General features: G+C 48.4%; 1 protein-coding gene across 4 annotated transcripts in view; it reads left to right on the top strand.

Annotated features, from left to right (window-relative positions):
* The window catches only part of MECR (mitochondrial trans-2-enoyl-CoA reductase), a 37,485-nt gene extending 11,451 nt beyond the window's left edge, over positions 1-26,034 (top strand). For 3 of the 4 annotated variants that reach the window (XM_010380310.2, XM_030942113.1, XM_030942114.1), the window contains 9 exons: positions 3,000-3,097; positions 3,552-3,683; positions 13,151-13,294; positions 16,590-16,692; positions 17,763-17,865; positions 19,190-19,263; positions 23,530-23,590; positions 23,774-23,846; positions 25,672-26,034. In XM_010380310.2, the coding sequence (XP_010378612.1) occupies positions 3,000-3,097; positions 3,552-3,683; positions 13,151-13,294; positions 16,590-16,692; positions 17,763-17,865; positions 19,190-19,263; positions 23,530-23,590; positions 23,774-23,846; positions 25,672-25,829 (946 nt within the window). In that variant the 3' untranslated portion in view covers positions 25,830-26,034. Of the gene's footprint in view, positions 1-2,872; positions 3,098-3,551; positions 3,684-13,150; positions 13,295-16,589; positions 16,693-17,762; positions 17,866-19,189; positions 19,264-23,529; positions 23,591-23,773; positions 23,847-25,671 lie in introns of all 4 variants that reach the window. The other variant, XM_030942115.1, reaches the window with a different exon arrangement.
* The last annotated feature ends 1,218 nt before the right edge of the window (positions 26,035-27,252 follow it).

Here is a 27,252-nt window from a genome sequence, read left to right as displayed (position 1 = left end):
ATGGCCCCAAGAGTTTTGGAAAAGGGATTGTGAACCTATGTCTTCTCCTGATGAATTGACAAAAATGTGTGAAATGGCTTCACAAACTAAACATTAGTAAACTCGTATGAGATAGTCTTAAATGGCATGATGTATAATTCTGTACAGTGGGAGCACCGAGCAAGTGATTTTTTTTTTTTTTCTGGACTAGGAGGAGGGTCGAAAGATGTCTTAAGGGAAGTAAACTTTGAACTGGGCCTTGAAGGGTGAGTTGAATTCCTCACTTCATAGAGAAGCTGTGGAAGAAACATTCTGGACTGTAGGAAGAACGTATAGAAAATGTGTAGAAAAAATGTCTTTAAACAGCTTGAGCACATGAACTTTGTCAGTTTACAGAAAACCTCTGATGATCTGTGAAAATGGAGGAGAGAAGTGCTGTGGATAATATAAAGGGGCAGCTAGTCCAAAATCCATTTGCTCTGGGCAGGATTTTTCTTTTGAATGCAGACTTAATACACACATTGAGAGTGAAACATCACTATCTGGGCTGATGCCTCCTTGCTTTGTGCCCACCTGTTAGCGCTCCCTCCCTCTCCCCATAAGGCAACTGCAGCCAGTCCAGCCTGTGCTCATTTCACTGCCCTCTGCTTGGTGTGGGGTCAGCACCTTACCTGCTGGCTTCTCTAGATCACACTGCCAGGTTCAAATCAGGTCAGCCACTTGCTACTTTGTAGTGGCCGTGAGCAAGTTATTTACCTCTTAGAGCCTTTGTTCCTCAGCTGTAAAAGCAGAACAATAGTATGAGAGCTATTATAATAGGAAAGCTGGCAGGTAAAGCACTTAGCGGTGTGCCTGACTGGTAAGCACTGAGTAAACAGTACTTATTACTATTGCAAGGACTCCCCATCCTCCAGCTATGTGTAAATACATACATTCCTTAATTGAGTAGCTGGGACTACAGGCACACACCACCACACCTGGCTAATTTTTGTATTTTTAGTAGAGATGGGGTTTCACTAGGTTGACCAGGCTGGTCTCGACCTCCTGACCTCGTGATGCATCCACCTCAGCCTCCCAAAGTGCTGGGATTACAGGCGTGAGCCACCACGCCCAGCTATTATTAAACATTTCTTGAAAATCACACTTTCACCACAAGATCAAGCCTGCGGTATAATTAAAAGGTCAGATTTCTGCAGGAAGTAGGTGGAATTACATCGGCTTAGTTTGGTGATACTGTTGCCTAATGCTAAGAACCTCTTGTTGGCAGTTTTATGTGTCTTGGGTAAGTAAAAATGAATTATTACTTAATAAATGCATTTGGGCAGAGGGAAACATTACAAACATGAAATCTTAGGGGTGTGGAGAAAGAAAGAGAGCAGTCACTGGTGATTAAAAAGTCACAGGCCCCTTGGGTCTAGTACACTGACCAGTACTATCTGGTTGGCAGATCTCCTTTTTTAAAAAACTTTTTTGAAATAACAAAAGTAACACATGCACATTGCAACTTGGCCTCCCTCAAAAGCTTTCTTGCAGGTTTTGCCCATTAAGCAAAGTTTCAGTGGGATAAAGATGTTGCCACCGTGGTGTCCAAGACCCACCACGAGCAGAGGGACTTACCACTGACTTAACATGGAAGAGGCTCCCAGAGGGGATCAGGTTCAAACCACTACTGCAACTCTGTTTTACAAATGGAGAAACAGAGGCCTAGAGCAGAGAAGAAACTTGCCCATGGTGACCCAGGCATCCTGCGGTTGAGCTTTACACCCAGGACCCTCAGCCCTCCACCCAGGGTCCTTTCTGCCAGACAAGAATCCTCCTCCAGAAGGGACATCACTCAGAGTGAATCACGGCCACCCAGGGAGTTCTTTGTGAACTACACAGGCCATCTCCCCATTACCCCCACACTCTGCAACTAACAGAGATATCTCCCCTCCCCTGTATATGTTAGGACCAAGAATAAAATCAAACAGGTGGAGGACATGTCAGCTAGCCTGGGGTTTCCCAGGTATGCCTGTTGGTAAGAACTACTTGGGGTGCCCTCATCTGGAGATTCTGGCTCAGTAATTCAGAGGTAGGCCTGGTAATTTATATCCATGAGCATACCAGGTAATTCTTATAACCAAGCGAGTTTTGGGAAACACAGGGCTCATCTAGGCCAGCAGAGGTTTCCTGTCCCAGAGAGGGCAGTGGGGTTGAAAGGCCAGGCGCAGTGGCTCACACCTGTAATCCCAACACTTTAGGAGGCCGAGGCAGGCGGATCACAAGGTCAGGAGTTCACGACCAGCCTGGCCAACATAGTGAAACCCCATCTCTACTAAAAATTAAAAAAAAAATTAGCTGGGCGTGGTGGCAAGCACCTGTAGTCCCAGCTTCTTGGGAGGCTGAGGCAGGAGAATCGCTTGAACCCGGGAGGCAAAGGTTGCAGTGAGCCGAGATTGCGCCATTGCACTCCAGCCTGGGCGACACAGTGAGACTCCGTCTTTAACAAAAAAAAAAGAAAAACACTGTAGATTTTCCACTTGCAGTTAATGAGAGTCAACCTGTATCCTATGTTGATTTCTTTTTTTTTTTTTTTTTTGAGACAAAGTCTTGCTTTGTCACCCAGGATGGATGGCACAATCTCAGCTCACTACACTCTCTGTCTCCCACATTCAAGCAATTATTCTGCCTCAACCACCCGAGTGGCTGGGATTACAGGCACCCACCACCATGCCCGGCTAATTTTTGTATTTTAGTAGAGACAGGTTTTCGCCATGTTGGCCAGGCTGGTCTTGAACTCCTGACCTCAGGTGATCCGCCTGTCTCGGCCTTCCAAAGTGCTGGGATTACAGGCATGAGCCACCGCGCCCAGCCTTCTGTGTTGATTTCTTACAGTACCTCTCTTTTATAACAGAACCATAATTCCTGGGCACACATGGCAGCTCAGAAATGTTGCCTGACCTACTTTGGGGAGATGATTTGAGCGAAACACCCAATCTAGCCTGGATAACATGAACATCTCCGTTTGGCTTTGTGCTTAGACTCAAGAACCTGGAGCTAGCTGCTGTGGGAGGATCAGATGTCCGTGTGAAGATGCTGGCGGCCCCTATCAATCCATCTGACATAAATATGATCCAAGGTAACCTTGGTTTCTGTGGCTTACGTTAATTGGCTTTTTTGTTCAGCTGCCACCTCATTTTCATTCCTCCTCAGGTGTGGGTGTGAAATGCCTGTGATTAGCAGCAGCTGTTCTCCAGATGAGCCGTCTACAGGCTGTGTCAGCCCTGTCTGGCCTCCCTTTTCTGGAATGTGAGGAATTTTGAGAAGAAGATTGCAGTGGGGAGTAAACTAAACCTTGTGAAGTGCCTACGACATGCTGGTTTTATTTCATATGTTATCTGATCTTCATAATAACCATGAACACTAAAGAATATCGTCCCCCTATACAGACAAGTAAGCTGAGGCTCAGAGGTTGGTTAGGCAGACAGTCCAAAGCAGAGCCCAGATCAGGCCTAGGATGGCATGGACTCAAGTCCATACTCTTTCACTGCCCAAACATCACTGGTTGACCCTTTAATGCTCTTCTTCCTCAGGAAACTACGGCCTCCTTCCCGAACTGCCAGCTGTTGGAGGGAACGAAGGTGTTGCACAGGTGGTAGCAGTGGGCAGCAGTGTGACCGGGCTGAAGCCAGGAGATTGGGTGATTCCAGCAAATGCTGGTTTGGGTGAGTTTCTCCAGGTGTCAGCTGCCTTTTCATTCTTCCAGATCCTATTTCACCCACTCTGTAGACATCCACTGATTGGCTCAGTGTACCTGGGTAAGGCAGGTTTATTTTTATTTTATTTTATTTTATTTATTTATTGAGACCAAGTTTTGCTCTTATTGCCCAGGCTGGAGTGCAATGGTGCAATCTCGGTTCACCACAACCTCCGCCTCCCAGGTTCAAGCGATTCTCCTGCCTCAGCCTCCCAAGTAGCTGGGATTACAGGTGCCTACCACCACACCCAGCTAATTTTTGTATTTTTAGTAGAGATGGGGTTTCACCATGTTGGCCAGGCTAGGTCTCAAACTCCTGACCTCAGGGATCCACCCGCCTCGGCCTCCCAAAATGCTGGGAGTATAGGCGTGAGCCACCACGCTTGGCCTTGTTTTATTTTATTTTATTTTTTTTTTGAGACAGAGTCTTACTTTGTCACCCATGCTGGCATGCAGTGGCGCGATCTCGGCTCACTGCAACCTCTGCCTCCCAGGTTCAAGCGATTCTCCTGCCTTGGCCCCCTGAGTAGCTGGGATTACAGGTGCCCACCACCATGCCTGACAAATTTTTGTATTTTTGGTAGGGAGGTTTTATCATGTTGACCAGGCTGGTCTCGAACTCCTGACCTCAAGTAACCCACCACCTCAGCCTCCCAAAGTGCTGGGATTATAGGCGTGAGCCACTGTGCCCAGCCTGAATTTTGTTTATACATGGAGATGAGCCAAGAGGCATTTCATGTAGAGGACATAAAATGAGCAGAGACACAAAGGTGAGATTGGGAAATGGTGAAAAATCCACTGTAGCCTCAGCAGAGTGTTTGCACATAGTAGAGGATTGCACGAGTGAGAAAGAAGGCCAGAAAGGCAGGTTCAATCACTTGAGCCCAGGAGTTCCAGGCTACAGTGGGCTATGATTGCACCATTGCACTCCAGCATGGGCAACAGAGTGAGACCCTGTCTCTAATTTTTTTAAAAAAGGTAGCTTGGGGGCCGGGCACGGTGGCTCAAGCCTGTAATCCCAGCACTTTGGGAGGCTGAGATGGGCGGATCACGAGGTCAGGAGATCGAGACCATCCTGGCTAATACGGTGAAACCCCGTCTCTACTAAAAAATACAAAAAACTAGCCGGGCAAGGTGGCAGGCGCCTGTAGTCCCAGCTACTCAGGAGGCTGAGGCAGGAGTATGACGTAAACCCGGGAGGCGGAGCTGGCAGTGAGCTGAGATCCGGCCACTGCACTCCAGCCTAGGCGACAGAGCGAGACTCCGTCTCAAAAAAAAAAAAAAAAAGGTAGCTTGGGTCCACATGGCGTAAGGCCCTTCCCAAGCCAAGGTAGTGAGCAGGATTTTCTTTGATATATTATAAGGAGTCGTAGGTGAGTTTTATTTTTTAGCACTTAACAGTTTTCAAGGCACATCTGTTATACACATCGATCCTCACAGCAGCTACAAGAGGGAAGAAGGACATGTGTTATCCACCCATCCGGACATAAACTGAAGCTTGAGAAATAAAGCCCTGGCCCAAACTCAAACAGCAAAATGACGGTGCTCACTGGATTCTTTCTCCTGGGTTCCCACTACACACCAGTGTTACGATCTTCTGGGTTGTAACGTACAGCGACCCAGCTCAAACTTGCTGTAAAAAAAGAAGTTGGGGCCAGGCGCGGTGGCTCACGCCTGTAATCCCAGCACTTTGGGAGGCCGAGGTGGGTGGATCACCTGAGGTCAGGAGTTCGAGACTAGCCTGGCCAACATGATGAAACCCCATCTCTAATAAAAATACAAAAAATTAGCCGGGTGTGGTGGTATGCGTCTGTAGTCCCAGCTACTGGGGAGATTGAGGCAGGAGAATCTCTTGAACTCAGTAGGTGGAGGCTGCGGTGAGCCAAGATCACGCCACTGCACTCCAGCCTGGGTAACAGAGCGAGACTCCATCTCCAAAAAAAAAAAAAAAATAAGTTAAGGAAAGGTGCAGTGGCTCATGCCTATAATCCCAGCACTTTGGGAGACTGGGGCAGGCAGATCACCTGAGGTCAGGAGTTCAAGACCAGCCTGGCCAACATGGTAAAACCCGGTCTCTACTGAAAATACAAAAATTAACCAGGCATGGTGGCGTGCACCTGTAGTCCCAGCTATTCGGGAAGCTGAGACAGGAGAATCACTTGATCCCAGGAGGCAGAGGTTACAGTGAGCCGAGATCGTGCCACTGTACTCCAACCTGGGCAAAAGAGTGAGACTCCATCTAAAAAAAAAAAAAAAAAAAAAAAAAAAAAAAAAAGTTAATTGATCTGTGGAACTGGGAAGTGTAACAGGTTAAAAGCTTTGGGTTCAGCTGGATCTAAGAACCCCAGTACTATCAGAGTTGTGTCTCTCACTTGTTCTCAGATGGGATCTCCCCACATATTGATATAATCAAACCAACAAATACTTATTGGCCACTCTCTTTGTGCCAGGCACTACTCTAAGTACTTCATGTATATTAACTCAGTTGTTCCCACAACATGAGGTGGTTACTTCCTTCCCATTTTGCAGGCAATACAACAGTAAATGCAATGGAAAACTGTAAACTGTTGAGCAGTTTGTCCAAGGTCACCCAGCCAAAAGTGATGGAGTTAGAATTCAGATCCACTCTGATACACACCTCTCGTAGATGGCCACCAGCAGCCTGAGGTTCATATCACCCTAAAAACAAACAAATGAGCACATCCTCCACAATTGTGTCCAGCACATCCCCCAGAAGGGCCCTGAATGGGCCTTGCCCATCCGTGAACCAGTCCCCTGGGGTGGGGTAGGGCCACTCTGGTTGTTCTGATTGAGTCTCTCACCTTCCTCCGTGGTACAGAAGGTGGGGCCTTGTGGTTGACAGCCCCAGAGATTAGGAAGGAGCACTTGTAGAAAGAAAAAAAATACTGGGGGAAAAAAAAACAGTAATAGGAGTCTACTACAAGCTCTTTGCTTCTCTAAGATCATGGAGGCTGCCAAGAATGGCTCCACCATCTCCTACACCCACCTGGCGGTGAAGGAGCTCAGCCATTTGAGCAAATTGAGAGCTGCGAGGATTCACTGGATCCTGATGCCAGTGCTTCGGGCCAGCCCCTGTGCTGAGTGAAGGTCCTATCAAGGTGAGCAGACAGTTCCTGCCCTCAGAGTGCTCTTGGCTGGCAGTGGGAGGCCCAGGAATGGAAAAACAACACTTAATACAATACAGTATTACAAGCACTATAATCACAGAATTGACACAAAGACAAGAGTCCTCTATCTTGGAAAGCCTTAAAAAAGGCTTCCCGGAGAAGTGATGCTTAAACCCAGTCTGGAAGAGCTGCTGGAAGTGCAGCCAGTGGGCTAGGTAAGGAGGGGCTTCCCAGGCAGGGAGTGCAGCGTGTGTGAACGTAAGTGATAAGAGAAGGCACAGCACTGGTGGGGAACTGCAGGTATCAGGATGGCTGGCTCATGGGTGGGAGTGGAAGAGAAGTGAGGTGGAGCTGGAAAGGTGGGCTGGGGCTGGGTCCTGGTGGACCGGCATCCACAGTGCAAGGGGTACCAACGGAGAGTTAAGTAGAGGAATGATTTGTTAGGATTTGTGCAATGCAGAAAATGGTCTGGAAACCATTGGTCTGGAAAGGCAGAGGGTGGAGGTAGAAAGCCTGTGAGGAGGTGGGCAAACAAGTCAGGCTTCAGATGATGAAAGGTGAGGGTCTGAATAAGACAGTGCTGTAAGGCTGGAGAAGAGGGTGTGGAGTCAAGAGCTAAAATAACAAGATTTGGCAATACTTTGATTTGGAGATGAGAAGAATAAAGGACATCTGCCAGGTGTCTGGGTAATTGTACGTGTGGTGGTGGGGGTACCCAGAACAGGGATTCTTCCCTAGAGGAAAGGTGATTCTTTTTTTGTCTTGTTTTTCTTTTGAGACAGAGTCTCTCTCTGTTGCCCAGGCTGGCGCAGTCTCAGCTTACTACAGCCTACACCTCCTGGGTTCAAGCAATTCTCCTGCCTCAGCCTCCCAAGTACCTGGGACTACAGGAGCCCACCACCACGCCCGGCTAATTTTTGTACTTTTAGTAGAGATGGGGTTTTGTCTTGTTTGTCTTGTTGGTCAGGCTGGTCTTGAACTCCTGACCTCAGGTGATCTGCCCCCCTCAGCCTCCCAAAGTGTTGGGATTACAGGCATTGAGCCACCGCGCCGGGCCAAAAGGTGAGTCTTTTAAGCAAGGTGCCAGCCAGAGAGGTTGAGGATTTTATAATTGTGAGTACTGCAATTAACTCAGTGTATTCAGTAAACATTTTGTGAGCATCTGCAGCATGCTGGACTCGAGGACACAGCAGTGACTGGACATGGTCTTTCTTCTCATGAAGACTGCCATTTAGTAAGAGTGGCAACTATTAAACACATAAGTTCTCAGCTGGCCACAGCTTGGTTTTCCATGGTTTCCTTGGTTTTCCATGGTTTTCCATGGTTTCCATGGTTCTGAGCTGCCCAGCTGTTGCTGAGCCCATAGCCAGCCTTTTCCCACGTGCAGCCAATCCCAGGGGAGACTAGACCAGATGGTGTAGATAGATCTTTGCCAACTGACTTTCTCCTTGGGAAATACGCAAAACCTTCCTGAGGAAGCACAGAGCCATAGAAAGAGCACTGGCTCTGGAATCAGGGGCAAGTTCTCTTTCCAGCTCCACTGTATGACCTGATTTAAGTCACAGCTACTTTGTGCCTCAGTTTTTTCATCTCGAAAATGGGACTAATAGTCACTGCCTAGCATGTCTCAGCAGACTCTTAATACAACTCAACTGAGAGAATATATGCAATGATCTTTGCAAATGCCAAATTTCTCTATGCATTAGATCAGGAGTTGGCAAACTTTTATCTTAAAGGGCCAAATAATAAATATTTTAGACTTTGTAGGCTATACCATCTTTGTGACTACCCAGTTCTACTATCGTAAACATACAGACAATATATAAACAATTGAGTGAGCATGGCTGTGTTCCAGTAAAACTTTATTTACAGGACCGGGCATGGTGGCTCATGCCTGTAATCCCAGCATGGGAGGCTGAGGTGGGCCGATCGCTTGAGTCCAAGAGTTCAAGGATGGCCTGGACAACTTGGTGAAAGTCCATCTCTACAATAAATTAGCCAAGTGTGGCAGTGTACACCTGTAGTCCCAGCCACTGGGGAGGCTGACATGGAAGGATAGCTCAAGGCCCAGAAGTAGAGGTTGCAGTAAGCCACACTCCAACCTGGGCAACAGAGCAAGACCCTTGTCTCAAAACAAAAAAAACACTTTATTTACAAAAACAAGTGGTGAGCCAGATTTGGCCCACAGGTCACAGTTTGCTGACCCCCAAGTTAGATAATGGAGATGGTTATGGGTCAGTTGCATATGAGTGAGGAATTGGGAATCCTCAGAGCTAAGGTCTGGGAATTAGCATCATTAAAGGAAAACAATGTGTGTTATACACCCACTGTATGCGAGGCATAGTGATAGTCTCTGTACAAATGTCTTTAATTTAATCTTCCCACTATGACATAAGTGTTATTTTCTGCATTTCACAGATTAGGGAAATGGAAACTCAAAAAAGGTAAAGTGATCATTCAAAGTCACACACTAGTGAGTGGCAGAGCCAGCGTTTTTAAGCAGGTCTCTCCAACTTCAAACCTAAGAGTTCTACTTGAAATCCTGAAAGCCCTTGTCTCTGACCATGGGTACTGCCTCCCTCCCACCCAGAGTCTCTTGAGAAGAGGATTAGGGACTGCTAAGCCCCAGAAATTCATATCAAGGGCTGGATTTCCATTGTCATGCCATAAGGGGAATTAGAAAATGCCCTGGATTTCATACATAGAAAGCCCTGCACTAAGCATTTGGCACAGGGTAGAGTGCAGTAAGTGTTAGCTGAGATGAGTGGGAACAATGATTTGAAGGCCAGTCTGGGGAAAGCCCACAGGATGCTGGGGCACTTCCTGGATTCCAGAGGAATCCTTGCCTTTTCAGTCTCTTATTTTCTCAGCCATAGACCTACTCTAGGATTGACACAGCCTTCAATAAAAAGTGTTCCCAGGCCAGGCTTGGTGGCTCACGCCTGTAATCCCAGCACTTTGGGAGGCCGAGACAGGCAGATCACGAGGTCAGGAGATGGAGACCATCTGGCTAACATGGTGAAACCCTGTCTCTAACAAAAAATACAAAAAATTAGCCAGACGTCGTAGTGGGCACCTGTGGTCCCAGCTACTCGGGAGGCTGAGGCAGGAGAATGGTGTGAACCTGGGAGGCAGAGCTTGCAGTGAGCCAAGATCGTGCCACTGCACTCCAGCCTGGGCGACAAAGCAAGACTCCGTATCAAAAAAAAAAAAAAAAAAAAGTGTTCCTGCTTCCTATCCCCAGTTCCTGGTCCCTAAAGCCCACATTGACATCTCCATTTCCTACAACACAGTTAGTGATTACCCAGGCTGCCCCCTGCTTCCCACAGCTGACCCACATAGGACCAGGACACCATTAGAATCCCAGCAACTGAATAGTGAGCAGGCATGCCCAAGAGCTTTGGAAGCATAGACCAAGGGCCCTGAGCTGCCACAGTGACCAGATGCTGAGCCAACAAGGCTCCAAGCAATTTCCCTAAGGTGACACAGTGAAGACACAGTGGAACCAAGGCTGGAGTCTCTCTGACTCCAAAGCCTACACTCTTCACCCCTTCTTCATATAAGATCCTGCCCGTGTGATGCAGACCCCTCACCCAGTCCTCACCAAATCCTATTGATTCTGTCTTTAAAACAGAACTCAAATCCATCTTCTCTTCCTCATCCCCACTGCCAAAGTCCCAGTCTAGGTAGCCATCATCTCATACCTCAACCCCCGCAAAGACCTCTCGCTTCCACACTGCCCCTCCCCACTTCACAGTCTTCACCCAGCAATAAAGTGATCTGAAAGCATATATCAGATCATCTCAGTCTCCTCTTAAAGCTTGTTACAGGCTTCCCGCTCACTCATTCACTAAAACAAGATCAGCTCTCCATACCATGGTGCTGAGGTCATGCTTTCATACCGCAGCTTGTGACCCATTTGGGAAATCAATCTAGTGAGTTGCAAATAGCACTTTTTAAAATTAAAGTTGAGCAGAAAAGAATAAAAAATAGAGTATCTCTTACATAGTAAGGGTATGCTGTGAAACACAGGCTTGTGTTACATATATATTCATGTATGTATATGTACAAATTCACAGTGGAACCCATGGTTACTGTGTGTCAGAATTCTGAAAGTCTCACATCACCTGCTCAGCCCCCACTGCATCAGCCAGGCCAGCTGCGTCTCAAACCGCTCTTCCCATCAGTCTCCGCCCTGCGGTGCAGCATCATGCCATCCCAGTCCTGTGTCTGTCCTGCTGCAGCATCTCTGCATCTGCTGCGTCCCCTGCCTAAGATGTTTTTTGTGTGCTCTGAGTCACTCTTAGCCTGTCACCTCCTCAGAGAAGTATCTTTGACTCACATCTAAAGTAATTCCCTTGCTGTTACTGTCTCTTTATAATTGATCATTATCATATCTGCTTTTTTTCACCTGTTCAACTCCACTAGAATGAAAGCAGGGAACGTGTCTGTGTTCTCAAGTGCCTGGGTGCAAGATAAATATCTGTAGATGGAAGGAAGGCAGCCCAGATACCCCGGTTCCAGCTCTAACTCTGCCTAGATAAGCCAGGGGGCTTTGGGCAAGTGACTTCCTCATTTCCTCCCCTGTTGCATGAGGGGTTCAAAGTTGATGCTCGATAAGGGACTTCTCACTACTGACATTCTAGAATTCTTTTGTCTGGAACTGGAATGTGGGCTGGGAGTTGATGCTCATTTCTTTCCAGCTTATAGAATTTTTCATTTCCTTATCTCATTTGATTTCTACAGTAGCTCCTGGAGGAGGCGAGTCAGGCTGTTCTTGCCTGTGTCATTTACACATTAGAGTAACTGAAACTCAGTGACAGGAATTTTCTCAAACCAGCGGAATAGCAAAACCAGGTTTGGCATCTGTGCTCTTGACTTCTACTTTTATGCTTTGTTCCCTAAAATCACTTGAGTCAGGCCGGGTGTGGTAGCTCATGCCTGTATTCCCAACACTCTGGGAGGCCGAGGTGGGCGGATCAGCTGAGGTCAGGAGTTTGAGACCAGCCTGGCCAACATGATGAAACCCCATCTCTACTAAAAATACAAAAATTAGTGGGTATGGTGGTAGGTGCCTGTAATCCCAGCTACTCGGGAGGCTAAGGCAGGAGAATCGCTTGAACCCAGGAGGCAGAGGTTGCAGTGAGCTGAGATTGCGCCATTGTACTCCAGCCTGGGGAACAAGAGTGAAACTTTGTCTCAAAAAAAAAAAAAAAAAAAAAAAAACCACCTGAGTCAGCTTGCTCTGGATGAGAAGAATGAGGACTGTGTAGGAAAAAAGGGGGCGTTCTCAGCTTCTCCTGCCCTACTGGTAATATTACTACTGTCTTACCCTTAGATTGCAGCAGTTTGAGGTCATTAACTCCCTGCACGGTGACATGAGCTAAATCTGATGATAACTCAGAGAAGCAACCTCTCTGAGTTGCCCTTACAACAGTATTTGGCATTTTTTGTTTTGGTTTGTTTTTTGGTTTTTGGGTTTTTTTGAGACAGGGTCTTGCTGTGTCACCCAGGCTGGAGTGCAGTCACGCAATCATAGCTCACTGTGTCCTTAAATTCCTGGGCTCAAGCACTCCTCCCACCTCAGCCTCATGAGAAGCTGGGACTGCAGGGGCATTATACCCAGGTAATTTTTTTTTTTTTTTTTTTTTTTGGAGAGACAAGGTCTCACTGTGTTACCTCAGCTGGTCTTGAGCTCCTGGCCTCAAGCAGTCCTCCCACCTTGCCTCCCAAAGTGCTGAGATTATAGGCATGAGCCACCACACCCCATTTTTACTACATGTTTAAGATAAGAATAACTATCTAATTTGGGTCGGGTGCAGTGTGTAATCCCAGCACTTTGGGAAGCTGATACAGGCGAATCACCTGAGACCAGAGGTTCAAGACCAGCCTGAGCAACAAGGCAAAACTCTGTCTCTACTAAAAATAAATAAGCCATATATGGTAGTGCACGCCTGTAATCCCAGCGACTCGGGGCTGTGGCATGAGAATCACTTGAACCCAGGAGGCGGAAGTTGCAATGAGCCGAGATCTCGCCACTGTACTCTAGCCTGGGCTACAGACAGAGACTCTGTCTCTAAAAAAAAATAAAATAAAATAACAATCTATTTTGCATAATTATGAGGATTCAGACATTCAGAGGAACATCCAGATTTTCTTCTTTTTCTAAACATCCTGGATGCTATCCTGGATGCTTCCAGTGGATGCTCTCCATTATCCTGGCTGCTCATTGGCCAAGGAGAGTGAGGTGGGGTTGAATGTGCACCGGGCTCCTTCCTTATGATCCTGGTCTCATCCTCTGACTCAGGAACCTGGCGGACCGAGGCTGTGTTCAGCGAGGAAGCACTGATCCAAGTTCCGAATGACATCCCTCTTCAGAGCGCTGCCACCCTGGGTGTCAATCCCTGCACAGCCTACAGGATGTTGATGGACTTCGAGCAACTGCAGCCAGGTAGGAACCCGGAGTTGGGGGAGCAGGCCAGGGTCTCCCAACTAGGGTGCCACTCACATCCTGACCCCAAGGCCAGGAGAACTTGCAAGGTGGAGGTTTTGACAGGGTGATGGACCTCCCACCTGGGTGAATGTTGTTGCTTTCACGTAGAAAGATGTTAGCTTGGTGTCTAGGAAACATGCTGAAACCTCACGAGGAGTACACTCTCGAAAACTGCTGCAGGGTCACATTCCCTAGAGCTTGGGATTGAATTCTGTCATTCAGCAAAAATGTGTTGAGCTGTGTTAAGCTCTGGGATACAAAGCCAGACAAGATAGACACAGTCGCTGTGTTTTCAGTAAAACGCTGAACTTAGTGTTAATAATTCCACTCAGCATTTACATAGCACTTTCCAGTTCACAGAAGTGCCTTGACAGGCATTATCCCCATTGAGTGCATTAAATCTTCAAAGCGTTGCAGTGAGGTTGGTACCATCATTGGTTAAGAGCTCAAGCTTTGGGCAGATAACCTGGGTCTGACCCCAGGCTTCACCTTTCCCTGACTGTGAATTCGCCTCTCAAATCAACAGATTTTTCTTCTGTAAAATGGAGAATAAAGAACGTGGAGGGTGAAACACTACAGCATAACACTTCACACAGTGCTGGGCATACAGTGCAGAGACTGTCCACTGCTTTTATTCGTCTTCCCTTTCATAAATGGGAAAACTGAGGTCCAGAGAGGTAAACTATTTGCATGAGATCAGCCGGCAAGTAAATGACAAAGCCAAGTGTTTTATTTGGGTTTCCCTGAAAGCGGAGCCTAAGACCAGGACTGGGTGCAGACAGTTTGTTTCGGAAGCAGAAATGAGGGGGAGTGGGGAGAGTGAGAAAGAGATGGAGGCAAAGCCCATGAAGCCCGGTTACTGCTATGGGCAACTACTGCTCAGGCTGTTTTTTTTTTTGAGACGGAATCTCACTCTGTCACCCAGGCTGGAGTGCAGTGGCATGGGCTCACTGCAACCTCCGCCTCCCGGTTTCGAGGGACTATAGGCCCCTGCCACCACACCCGGCTAATTTTTGAATTTTTAGTAGAAACAGGGTTTCACCATGTTGGCCAGGCTCGTCTTAAGCTCCTGACCTTGTGATCCGCCCACCTCAGTCTCCCAAAGTGCTGGGATTATAGGCGTGAGCCACGCCCCCCACTGGCCTGCTCAGTCTTGCTGGGGGCCCTCTGAAGACTCTCATAGAACCCACTACAGAATTAACCCTTAAGGCCGGGCATGGTGGAGGCGCCTGTGATCCCAGCTCCTCAGGAGGCTGAGGCAGGAGAATCGCTTGAACCTGGGAGGCAGAGGTTGCAGTGAGCCGAGATTGTGCCGCTGCACTCCAGCCTGGGCGACAGAACAAGACCCATCTCAAAAAAGAAAAACTAACCCTTGAATGATGAGTTTTCCACTAATTCTCAGTACCCCATTGTTTAAGAGTCACCCTAAGGGCATTAACTTCCTGGGCTGCCTCTGCACACCTTGCTCATCTGTGAGGCGCAGTGGCTGTAGAACTCACCCAAGCCACCTCTCATGCCAGTGAGGAAACTGAGGCCCAGAGCTGTTGGAGTGTGATGAAACATGGTGCCCAGCCACTGTCCAAGGCCTGGCTGAAAGCCGATGCCAGTTCCCACAAAGAGAAATACAGGATTCTCACAACTATGTCAGAGGAGTCCTGGGAGCGTTTGGTAGAGAAAAACAGTGGCTGTGACCAGGGACCTTTGCTGGAGTCCTAGCGCAGCAGACGCTTTGTTTGCCTGCGTCCCATGCCCTAAAGCCACCTCCCATTTGGGCTGCAGCTGTGGTAACAGATCTAGGCATTTCGACGCTGCCCACCCTCAGTACCCACTGTGCACCTCTCCACTTTCCTGCCTCAAGGCTGATGTGGCCAGAACTGTTGAGTAAACTTAGGATCTTGACAAATGGTGAGAATTACATTTTACATTGTGATCAGTTTATACAAATAGGGATATATATATATATAATGGAAACCAAAGTTTCGTGAAATACCCTTACTATGTGTGACATACTCTGTTATTTTTTATTCTCCTCTCAATTTTAACTTTAAAAAAATGCTGCTTACAGCCAACTAGATTGATTCATGATCCACTAGTGGGTGACAACCTGTACGTTGACCCCTGGTGAAGGAGAATGGGCATTCTTCTTCCAGGAAGTCCTCTATCTCTAGTTTCAGCCTATTGTGTGACAGATCCCTGCTGTCTCTCAAAAACCAGAAAGCATTTCAAAGTCAACAAAGCACTTTCCCGGACACGACGCATTTGACTCTAATCAGGGGCACTTTTTTTTTTTTCATACAGAGAGTCTTGCTCTGTCGCCCAGGCTGGAGTACAGTGGCATGATCTTGGCTCACGGCAACCTCCGCCTCCCGGGTTCAAGCGATTCTCCTGCCTCAGCCTCCCTAGTAGCTGGGATTACATTTTAAGGGAAGGAAACTGAAGTTCACAGAGGTCATAACTTGCTCTGTCTGTTTAGTTACAATCATTGGTGAAACTGAGACTCATGCCCAGGTCTGTCTCATTCCAGAGCCCACATTTTTCCCAGCATGCCACACTGCCTTCCCCAATGGCCAGGTCCAAAGCTAAACCTGGGCTTTGCCATAAAACTGTAGGACCCTGTTTCAGGGGCTGCCAATTTCTCCAGCACAGCTCTAATCCCATTTCAAGGCAGTACGCCTTTATTAAACACTGCGGAGGGGAATAGGGCATGGTCCTTCCCTCTCAAGAAGCTACAAGCTGTTCATAGAAATGGACCTATATACAACAAAGTGTAAGATTAAGATGGGGCAGACCAGCACTGTGGGAGCACATAGAGGGAACAATCCAGGAAGGCTTCACGAAGGCTGCACTTGAGCTGCACTTCAAAGGATCTACAGGATTTCAATAGGAAGGAAGAGAGAAGGAGGGAAACATTGCAAACCAAGGAAATAACCTAAGCAAAGACCTGAGGACATAAAAGTCGGGAGGATTATGAAGGCTATAAAATCTTTTCCATAGCAGGGCAGGGTCTAAATTATGTCCAGTGCAGATGCTGAATTACCAAGTCCTGGGAGGCATCGTGAGTGTTGTGGAAGTTTAGGAGGCATTAGGGGAACAGTGAGAAACAATGTAAGCTCTGAGAAGACTCTGCAGCCAGGTCCTGGGTCCCTGTTGAGCCTGAGGACTCCCTTGCCTACAGTAGGATCCCCGGTTGGAAGCCTTTGACCTATTGCAGATCTATACAGGGCTTGATTTGGTTCTCTTCCTGGCTCCACAGGGGATTCTGTCATCCAGAATGCATCCAACAGCGGAGTGGGGCAAGCAGTCATCCAGATCGCCGCAGCCCTGGGCCTAAGAACCATCAATGTGGTCCGAGACAGGTGCGTGGTTAGGAGGCTTCATCCCAGACCACAACTTCGGCCTTTCCCACCTCCCATCCCTGCGGTGCCTACTTGTACACCAGAGGGCGCCCTTGCATAAGCATAAACTGGCCTTAGGTGTCACTAACAGCTGAAACAGATGAGTCAGCCCTAAGAAATGAAGTCCAGCTGAGTTTTGGCGATAGGATGAGTGAATCTGAAATGTAAAGAGAGGGCAGGAAGGAGGTGGAGACTGCCCTTACTGAACAACTAAGACTTTCTGAGACTCTTGGCTTGTGATAACCTCATGTTTTCAAAACCCCAGTTCATATTTGGGAATGTTTTGAGGTGTATTATTCTTTTTGTGAACCGTCTAACCCAAGGCCCCTTTACCCTTGCTTTTGTGTGGTACTTGGAAGTGCACTAAATACAGACAGGAAGGAGACAGAGGCAGGTTTGTCATCTGTCTTTTACAGATGAGGAAACTGAAGTTTCAGAGAGCAGCTTGCCCTGGAAGACACAGCAAGTCTGTAACAGACTCGGTGTCCTCACTCTCTTTCCATCGTATCATCCAGTTTCTCTAAGCCTCAGTGTTCATGAATATGGCTGTGGCTGTCATGGAAGCCCAGTCTTAGTATAATTGACACCAGCTTCAGTTCCTCACTTGTACTAACAAAAATCATTCCATTTGCCTTAACCAAAGAGACCCAGGACCACTCCCGGGCTAGAGTGTGTGTGCACAACACTCTGAAGGGCCCTTGAAAAGAGGGGGAAGTGGAGTTTGTCTTTTCAGTAGAAGAAATCAGGAAGTTAAGTGACTTCTCCCTGGGCACAGATGGCTTCTAGCACTATTGAGCTGTCAGGGCCTGTGGAAACCACCCAGTCTCACTCTGTTTCCAGTGAGGAGACAGCCAAGAGCTATTGAAGCCAGATGAAATTAGGTGGCTGGTCCCTGCTCAAGCCTGGCTTAAACCTAACCCCAGCTTCCTGCAAAAAGAAGCATGGTTCTCCCAGCTGTGGCAGAGGGGTCCTGGGAGACTTTGGTGGAAAAAGCCAGCAGATGTGACCAGGGAACTATATTTGGTTTCCAGACCTGATATCCAGAAGCTGAGTGACAGACTGAAGAGTCTGGGGGCTGAGCATGTCATCACAGAAGAGGAGCTAAGAAGGCCCGAAATGAAAAACTTCTTTAAGGTACCTAGTAAGAGGGACATTGCCCCTCCAGTCCACGCACATCTCCCTGAAGAAAGTTGACATGCATTAGAGAAGCTGGGGACTAGCACCATTGTTCCTCTCTGGAAACCTCCCTTTGCCTCTCTTGGTTGGTTAAAGCTCGTTCTCCCAGCCAGGTGGCAAGCAGCATGCATTAAGTGCCCAGATGCTGGGAGGGAGGCACGAGAAACAGACAGAGTTTAGGAAACCCAGTGTGACTTGCAGTTTTAAACATTTGTGGTGGGCCACGTCAGCCCACATGTGTGACTCTAAGAACTGGCAGGAGAGGACCTGAGGAAACAGAGACACAGAAAGAGAAAGGAAAGAAGTAACCTTTCCCAACTACCTGCCTTGATTTTATCTGATAATTTCCACAAAAGCTATTCAAAGGAACTGCTATCCGTTTTACTCAGAAAAGAGGAAGTGCTTAACCAAAATCATGCAGTTTATAAGGGGGAGAATCACAGCTGGCCTCAGTCTCTCTGAACTTAAAGCCTCTTAACCTTCCAGAACCTCCACCCCACAACATGCCTAGTAAGTGACCAGACCCCCAGCCCCTTTTTACTGAACCATCTGGAGGAACCAAAGACACACACTCGAGAACGTGCGCTTCTTGCAAACATTTCTGAAGCAGTAGATCAGCATATATAATACTAGCTGAATCACAAGCACTGAAAAGGGGAGCACACAGGGAGCCGAAGCCCACCAAACTGCATGCAGATGCCCTCTGCCTATTCTTTCCCAGAGAAGATGAGTTCTGCCAGGTCCTAAAATGGACAACAGGATTAAGTTGCTACAGAAAAGGCCCTTGGCCAGATGAGGTGGGTCATACCTGTAATCCCAACACTTTGGGAGGCCAAGGCAGGCGGATTGCTTGAGTCGGAGAGTTTGAGACTAGCCTGAGCAACATAGTGAGACCTCTGTCTCTACAAAAAAATTTTTAATTATCTGGGCATCATGATACACATCTGCAGTTCCAGCTACTCGGGAGGCTGAGGTGGGAGGATTGCTTGAGCCTGGGAGGGTGAGGTAGCAGTGAGCCATGATTGTACCACTGCACTCCAGCCTGGGTAACAGAGCGAGACCCTGTCTTAGGAAGAAAAAGAAAAAGAAAGAAAAGACCCTTCCTAAGCAGAGAAAAAGGTGAGTTCAAAGGCATAAACACATACACACATGCGTGTACGCAAACAAAGGCATAAACATCTCATTTTATTTACTCCCTCCTTCTAACACAGCACTTGGGCAAGCTTCATACCCCACATGTAGAGGGGGGTCGCTCCCTCACTGCACTTCTGTTGCTTTCCAGGACATGCCCCAGCCACGGCTTGCTCTCAACTGTGTCGGTGGGAAAAGCTCCACAGAGCTGCTGCGGCAGTTAGCGTAAGTCCGTTGGGCCTGCAGGTCCAGCTCGCCGGAGCTCTCCAGGTCTTTAGCTGGGAGGACCATCAAGTGACCGAGTCCCAGTGGCCAGTTCAAGCCAAGACCAGGTCAGCACAATGTTGAGTGGAAACTAGGACCAAAGTCATCCAGCTATTTGGGCACTGCTTTCTCAGCCTCCTCCTTTGTAGATGACCAAAAGGCCTATCCAGCTTTATTTCTCCAAGGGACCCCAGAAGTAGACTGCTAAGCTGTCTGCCAGAGAGGAATAGTCAAGGATTTATAACCTAGGGATGTCTGAAAAAATCACTTAGTCCTGGCTTATTTAACCTTCCAAATGTGTACTACCTTTTAAAATAGATTCTCATTTTAAAGGGAACATTATGCTTATTACAAAACATTTTGAAAACATGTAAAAGTGCAAAGGAAAACTTAAGCATAAAAGTTTCCTGTTGGCTGGGACTGTGGCTCATGCCTATTATCCCAGTACTTTGGGAGGCCAAAGAGAAAGCATCACTTGAGGCCAGGAGTTCGAGACCAGCCTGGGTAACACAGCGAGACCCGATCACTACAAAAAAAAATTTGATTTTTTTTTTTTAAGTTACCTGGCCAGGCATGGTGGTTCATGCTTATAAAATCCCAACAAGACGAGCAGATCACTTGAGGTCAGGAGTTTAAGACCAGCCTGGCCAACACGGCGAAACTCCATCCCTACTAAAAATACAAAAAAACTAGCTGGGTGTGGTGGCAGGCACCTGTAATCCCAGCTAGTCGGGAGGCTAAGGCACAAGAATCATTTGAATCCAGGAGGTGGAGGTTGCAGTGAGCTGAGATCATTCTACTCCAGCCTGGGTGACAGAGGGAGATACCATCTCAAAAAAGAAATAAAAGTTACCTATCACCCCACCACCAAGGGGGATAAGCCTTGTTGACAATATTAATGCATGTCCTTCCATTCTTCTTTCCTTTAATATAAGCTTCTAGGCTGGGCACGATGGCTCACGCCTGTAATCCCAGCACTTTGGGAGGCTGAGGCGGGCGGATCATGAGGTCAGGAGATCGAGACCATCCTGGCTAACACAGTAAAACCCCGTCTCTGCTAAAAATACAAAAAATTAGCTGGGCATGGTGGTGGGCACCTGTAGTCCCAGCTACTGGGGAGGCTGAGGCAGGAGAATGTCGTGAACCCAGGAGGTGGAGCTTGCAGTGGGCCGAGACCGCGCCACTGTACTCCAGCCTGGGCAACAGAGGGAGACTCTGTCTCAAAAATAAATAAATAAATAAAATAAGCTTCTTGAGCTAGAGTGTGCGTAAAAAGACACTTCCTAACTAAAGCAGGAACCCCCTCAGTAGCACGGATTCAGCTAGCACATACTTGCTGAGCACTTACTAGCAACCAGGCACAGAGAGGGCCGTGGCACTGATGCGCCCTCTGAGATCTCACAGGCTAGATGAGCAGGTGAGTCACGTGGCCAGAGCGCTGTGGTGAGTATTCATCATGTACCAGACTGTGCAGTGCTTGACTTACCTCTCCCACAACCACCTAGACAGGGGGTGCAGTTCTAATCTCTGTTTTACACTTTTCAAAAATGAGGCCCAGGCCGGGTGCAGTGGCTCATGCATGTAAACCTAGCACTTTGGGAGGATGAAGCAAGTGGATCACCTGAGGTCAAGAATTCGAGACCAGCCTGGCCAACATAGTGAAACCTCATCTCTACTAAAACTACAAAAATTAGCCAGGCATGGTGGTAGGCACCTGTAATCCCAGCTACTTGGGAGGCTAAGGCAGGAAAATCGCTTGAACCCAGGAGGTGGAGGTTGCAGTGAGCCAAGATCATGTCATTGCACTCCAACCTGGGCTTCAGAGACAGACTGTGTCTCAAAAAAAAAAAAAAAAACGAGGCTCAAAGAGGTCAAGTACCTGGCCCAAAGTGTAGTCAGCAGGAGAGCCAGGCTTGACCCCACATTTGAGCACACCACTTCAGCCCTACACCTGACAGCCCCTGTGGCAGACCTCAATCCCAATGTCATTGCAGGAGGAAGCATTGTGCAGTGGTTATGAGTGTAGGCACTGGTTCAAGCCCCAGCTCTGTCTGTGACTTACTAGCTGTGGGCCTATGGAAAGTTAGGCAATACGTGAAAAGCAATCCAGGCCTCCGTCTCTTCATCTTTAAAATGGGGGTTTTATAAACCCTCTGCCTCTGAAGGGTAATCTAACACAGGGGCCCCCACGCCTCAAACCAGTGCCAGTTCGTGGCCTGTTAGGAACCAGGTCACACAGCAGGAGGTGAGCGGTGGGTGAACGAGCATGACTCCCTGAGCTCTGCCTCCTGACAGATCAGCGGCAACATTCGATTCTCATAGGCCTGTGAACCCTGTTGTGAACCACGCATGCAAGGGATCCAGGTCCCGTACTCCTTATGAGAATCTAATGCCTGAGGATCTGAGGTGGAACAGTTTCATCCCAAAACCATCTTTCCTCCTCCAGTCCATGGAAAAATTGTCTTCCATGAAACTGGTCCTGGTGCCAACAAGGTTAGGTCTAAAGGACACTGGGTGATATACAAATTGCTATACAAGTGATGGATGGGCTTCAGCTTTCTCGTCTCTAAAACAAGGTTGTTATGAGGATTCCCTGAGGCAGTACATGCAAAATGCTTAGAACTGTGCCTGCCACATAGTAGAAGCCTGGTAAGTGTTAGCTACTAGTCTGGATAGACCAAGTGCAGCAGGGATACAGAGGAGAGAGGGCTTGGCTCCCAGGAGCTACTTTCTACAGCAGGTGGCAGTCGAGGGGCACTTAAGACCAAACTACCCAGCAGCCTCAGGGACAGAGGTACCTGCCCTAGGACAGCAGCTCCTTCCATTCGGTAGTTTTCAAAGTCTACCTTGTGTTGTCCCCAAATGTGCTTGAGGTCATCCTTGATCAACAGACTCCTAGAAGAGCCAGGGAGTGGGGAGGGGAACACAGGTTAAGTCAAGCATGTGAACTCCAGGCTTATTCACTTAGAAATTATATTAGCTTCACTCCTGTATGTCAGCTGATGTTGGGGTGTGAGTGTCAGACAGCAGGTACTGAGAAGGCACCTCCTGCAGTGAGAGGACGCTTGTCATTGTTCCTTCCACCATCCACATCACTCCTTATCTGTAGATATCTGTAGAGCTGTTTCCTCACATTGATTCTTAGAATGAGCATTGACAGATGAAGAGATGAGGTCTGGGCCATTTTCACTGCATCACCCAAGGTTGGACACCTGTAGTGAGAGCAGAGCCAAGGCTGAACTCAGGCCTCGAGCTCATCTGGGGAGAGCAAGTTTCTTTTCAGCACTTAATCAAAACCTGACTGATTGGGTTAGATCAGTGGATTCCCAACCCTGGCTAAACATCCAAGTCATCCAGATGGGGTGTGTGTGTGTGTGTGTGTGTGTGTGTGTGTTTAATATACATTCTTGTCTCCTGATTCACTGGGTCTGGGATTGGACCTAGGAATCTGGTTTCTTTGTTGTTTTGTTTTATATTCAGACGGTCTCACTGTGTTGCCTAGGTTGGGGTGCAGCAGTGCAATCTCAGCTCACTGCAGCCTCAACCTCCCAGTCTCAAGTGGTCCTCCCACCTCAGCCTCCTGAGTGGGACCACAGACATGTACCACCATGTGCAGCTAATTTTTTTATTATTATTTGTAGACACAGGGTCTCACTATGTTGCCCAGGCTGGTCTCAAACTCCTGGGCTCAGGCAATCCTCCCACCTTGGCCTCCCAAAGCGCTGGTATTACAGGTGTGAGCTGCTATCCCCAGCATTTATTTATTTATTTATTTATTTATTTATTTATTTATTTATTTTCTGAGATAGAGTCTCACTCTGCTGCCCAGGCTAGGGTGCAGTAGTGTGATTAGGGCTCACTGCAGCCTCAATTTCATGCCCTCAAGTGGTTCTCCCACTTCAGCCTCCCAAGAAGCTGAGACTACAGGCATGCCACCTTGCCTGGCTAATTTTTTGTACTTTTTTTGTAGAGATGGGTTCTCCTTTTGTTGCCCAGGCTGGTCTTGAACTCCTGGGCTCAAGTGATCCACCTGCCTCAGCCTCCCAAAGTGCTGGAATTATAGGCATGAGCCACTGCACCCAGGCGGAATCTGTAGTTTTCAACCTTCCCCAGAGATTGTGAGAGCAGGATTTAGGAACCAGGGTTGAAGTAGAAGCACCATGGCAGGTTCAGGAAGGGCTCTGTCTCTGCTTTGCACCCAGTCTTTGTTCTCTTTGGACTCTTTAGGCGTGGAGGAACCATGGTAACCTATGGGGGGATGGCCAAGCAGCCCGTCATAGCCTCTGTGGTAAGCTGGGTCGGAGGGAGGCATGCCTGGAGCCAGGCCGGACACCTCAGCCAGGCCACATCCCCTGGCACGACAGCTGTCGTAACTTAGGCAATGCCCCGTCGCTGGAGGGGAGTCTGTACCCTTACGCGATGCCTGAAGTTCTTGTCCTCAGAGCCCAGCATGTCCTTCCTGTGTCTGCAGAGCCTGCTCATTTTTAAGGATCTCAAACTTCGGGGCTTTTGGTTGTCCCAGTGGAAGAAGGACCACAGTCCAGGTGAGTGCACGGTCCAGTGCAAGGAGTCACAGATGAGGGCAGTGCCTAAAAATGGCAGCAGAAATGACCAGCTACTGAGCCCTGGAGGGGTGATTGGGTCCCCAGCCCCACAGAAAGATCAAAGAGAATAGCCTTAGGCCAGCTACAGTCAGCAAATAGTTATTGGACTAAACTAGGTTAGTCTTAGGGGCACAGAGCAAAACAGACACTGCCCCCATCCTGAAGAGCTGACAGTGGGGAAAGATGGATAGCGAAGTAGAGAGAACAGACTCTGGAGCCAGCCTGCCTGGGTTCAAATCTGCTTCCACACTACGGGGTAGAGGTTCTGCCTAGACAGTGGTGGGACCCTGGGCAAGTGACTTAATCTCTGCCTCAGTTTAAATTCATAAGTTTAAACTCTTGTTAGCCGTATTTGACGGAGGAAATCGAGGTTCAGAGTGATTAAGTAGTATGCCCAAAGTCACCTCCCCACGCGGAGGGATGCAGCCAGGATGTGAACAGATCATCTCCTGTTCATCTCCTGGAGGACTGGCTCCCTAGAGTGGGATCTCCAAACTCAGGATGAAGAATAACATGGGTTTATCCAAGTGAAGGGGAGGAAGGTGGTGGCGTGAATACAGTGTTTCAGGCAGAAAAAATCGAAAATCACATGTGCAACGGGGCACTGAAGTGCTTCCGAGCGACCTGGAGTACTAGATCTGAGCTGGGGCTGAGAAATTGGGTGAGTGGGTTGTGACCAGGTTACAAAAGGCCTTATAAACCTGATTAAGGCATTCAGACTCACTGGGGGTTTTTTGCTGTTTTGGGGGGTTATTTGTTTTGAGGCAAGATATCGCTCTGTTGCCCTGGCTGGAGTGCAGTGGTGTGTTCACAGCTCACTACAGCCTCAACCTCCTCGGCTCAGGTGATCCTCCCACCTCAGCCTCCCAAGTAGCTAGGACCACAGGCACATGCCACCATGTCCAGCTAGTTTTTGTATTTTGAGATGGGGTTTCTTTTTTTTCTCTTCTTTTTTTTTTTTTTTTTTTTTTTTTTTTTCGAGATGGGGTTTCATCATGTTGCCCAGACTGGTCTCAAACTCCTGGGCTCAAGGGATCCACCCACCTCAGCCTCCCAGAGTGCTGGGATTATAGGCATGAGTTACCGCACCCAGCCAAGACTCACTCTTAAAGGCACCTGAGGAGCCACTAAAGTGTTTTAACCAGTAGATATGACTAGATTTGAAGGTTGAATGAATTTATGTCTATGGGAAAACACTTCTTAGCCAAGGCCTTCACTTCTCAACTTCCTGTACCATATAGGGTCCTTCACAGGAGGCAGGCCCAGGGAGGGGATGTTCGTGGCCTCAGGTCATGGGGTTCAAAGGGAGTCCTGGGCTCTCAGGGAGAGCTCCTTTTCCTGAGCAGAGCTCGACTATTCCACATCACTTGGCATGCCAGGCACACCCACTCCCTCCCCAGGCCTCCTCTGGCCTCCCTGCCTCCGCCATCCTTCTCCTCCCGCCATTCAGTGCTCCTGGCTCCACTGCGGCTAGGTTCTGTGAGTCTGTGCCATCTTAATCACCACTCTGAAGAGTGGTCTCTGCCTGCCTGCCCCTCAGACCCTAGAGCCACTCCTATGTTCCTCTCTCCCCACCTGGACCTCACTGTCCTGAAGACAGGCAGGGACCAGGCTGCCTCCACAGCTACCCCTATCCTTGGCACAGCCAGGACTCAAGGCTTTATTGGAGCTCGGTGCCAGCTCCTGTCCATAGGGCAGCCCTGTGCCACATCTCACCAATCTCCAGCTGCTGTTCCCCTGTCTGATTTCCTCCAACCTCCCACAGACCAGTTCAAGGAGCTGATCCTCACACTGTGCGATCTCATCTGCCGAGGCCAACTCACAGCCCCTGCCTGCTCCCAGGTCCCGCTGCAGGACTACCAGTCTGCTTTGGAAGCCTCCATGAAGCCCTTCATGTCTTCAAAGCAGATTCTCACCATGTGATCATCCCAAAAGAGCCGGAGTGACGTGGAAGGGGAGGCGGATCTGAGGGGCTGGGTGCAGGCCCCTCAGTCAGGGTTCCCACCTTCCCCAGACTACTGCTCTCCTCACTGCCTCTTCCTATTAGGAGGATGGTGAAGCCAGCCATGGTTTTCCCCAGGGCCAGCCTTAAGGTATCTAATAAAGTCTGAACTCTCCCTTCCAAAAAGTAGAAGTCATCCCTGTCAAGAAGGACCGTCACTCTGCACTGGTCAGCTCACAGCACCAAGAGGCCCCCTTCCTGCTTTTCTGTCACGTGTTCCCCCAGTAATCATTTTCTGACCACCCTGAAAGCAAAGCCTGGGTGGGCACTGCCAGGGCAAAGACCGGTAGGCCACCATCCCTGGCTTCAAGCTGCACAAGCCCACAGAGGAGGGTCCTGTAGAACAAGCGCTTTGCTGTGCTTCTCAGGAGTGTGTGGCCCGGTCCAGGGCTTCGGGAGGATCAGCTGTACGGAAGAGTCAATGCCAGGCTGAGGTCATCAGAGCCCTGAGGAATGAGGACGTGGGGTCTCCATTCTCATGGAACTGCCGTTCTAACTGGAGACATAGATAATATACCAGTGGTTCTCAACCTAGAGGCAATTTTACCCCCAGGAGACATATGACGATGTCTGGGAATATTTCTGGCAGTCACAACTTGGGGAGGAGGTTGCTACTGGCATCTAGCAGGCAGAGTGAGTACTGCTGTTAAACCCACCACAGGACACACAACAGCCTCCTGCAACAAAGAATTACCTAAGGCCTGGCGCGGTGGCTCACACCTGTAATACCAGTACTTTGGGTAGCCAAGGCGAGCAGATCACTTGAGCCCAGGAGTTCAAGGTCAGCCTAGGCAACATGGTGAAACACCATCTCTACAAAAAATACAAACATTAGCCAGCCGTGGTGCTGTGCACCTGTAGTCTCAGCTACTCGGGAGGCTGAGGTGGGAGGATCACCTGAGCCTGGAAGGTTTAGACTGCAGTGAGCCATGATCATGCCACTGCACTCCAGAGCAAGACCCTATCTCAAAAAAAAAAAAAAAAAATCAGCTCCCAAATGTTCAATGTTCATGAGGTCATTGATAAACCCTGCATTAAACAGTCTCACAGTAATTACCATAGTGACTAATGCTGTAAAGAAGATATGTGGGGTGCTGTTAGAGCAGAATGAAGATCTTGCCCTAGGCCCCAGGGTCAGGGGTATGCTTCTGTGAAGTTTGAAGGTGGGCCCTGACAAATGAGTGAGCTTTATTCAGGCTGAGAGAAGAGCTTGACATATGACATGTTGGTATTTGCTTCACGATTCATTTGCTCAAAGCAAAGAACAGAGGCTTCAGGGTGTCTCCCTTATCACCTGGCCCTCTGTACCCAGTACTCAGGAGCCTCATTCAGGACTCATTTATT

The sequence above is a fragment of the Rhinopithecus roxellana genome, chromosome 12 (genome assembly GCF_007565055.1).
Source record: "Rhinopithecus roxellana isolate Shanxi Qingling chromosome 12, ASM756505v1, whole genome shotgun sequence".
Taxonomy (NCBI): domain Eukaryota; kingdom Metazoa; phylum Chordata; class Mammalia; order Primates; family Cercopithecidae; genus Rhinopithecus; species Rhinopithecus roxellana.
This window is presented reverse-complemented; position numbering and strand designations above follow the sequence as displayed.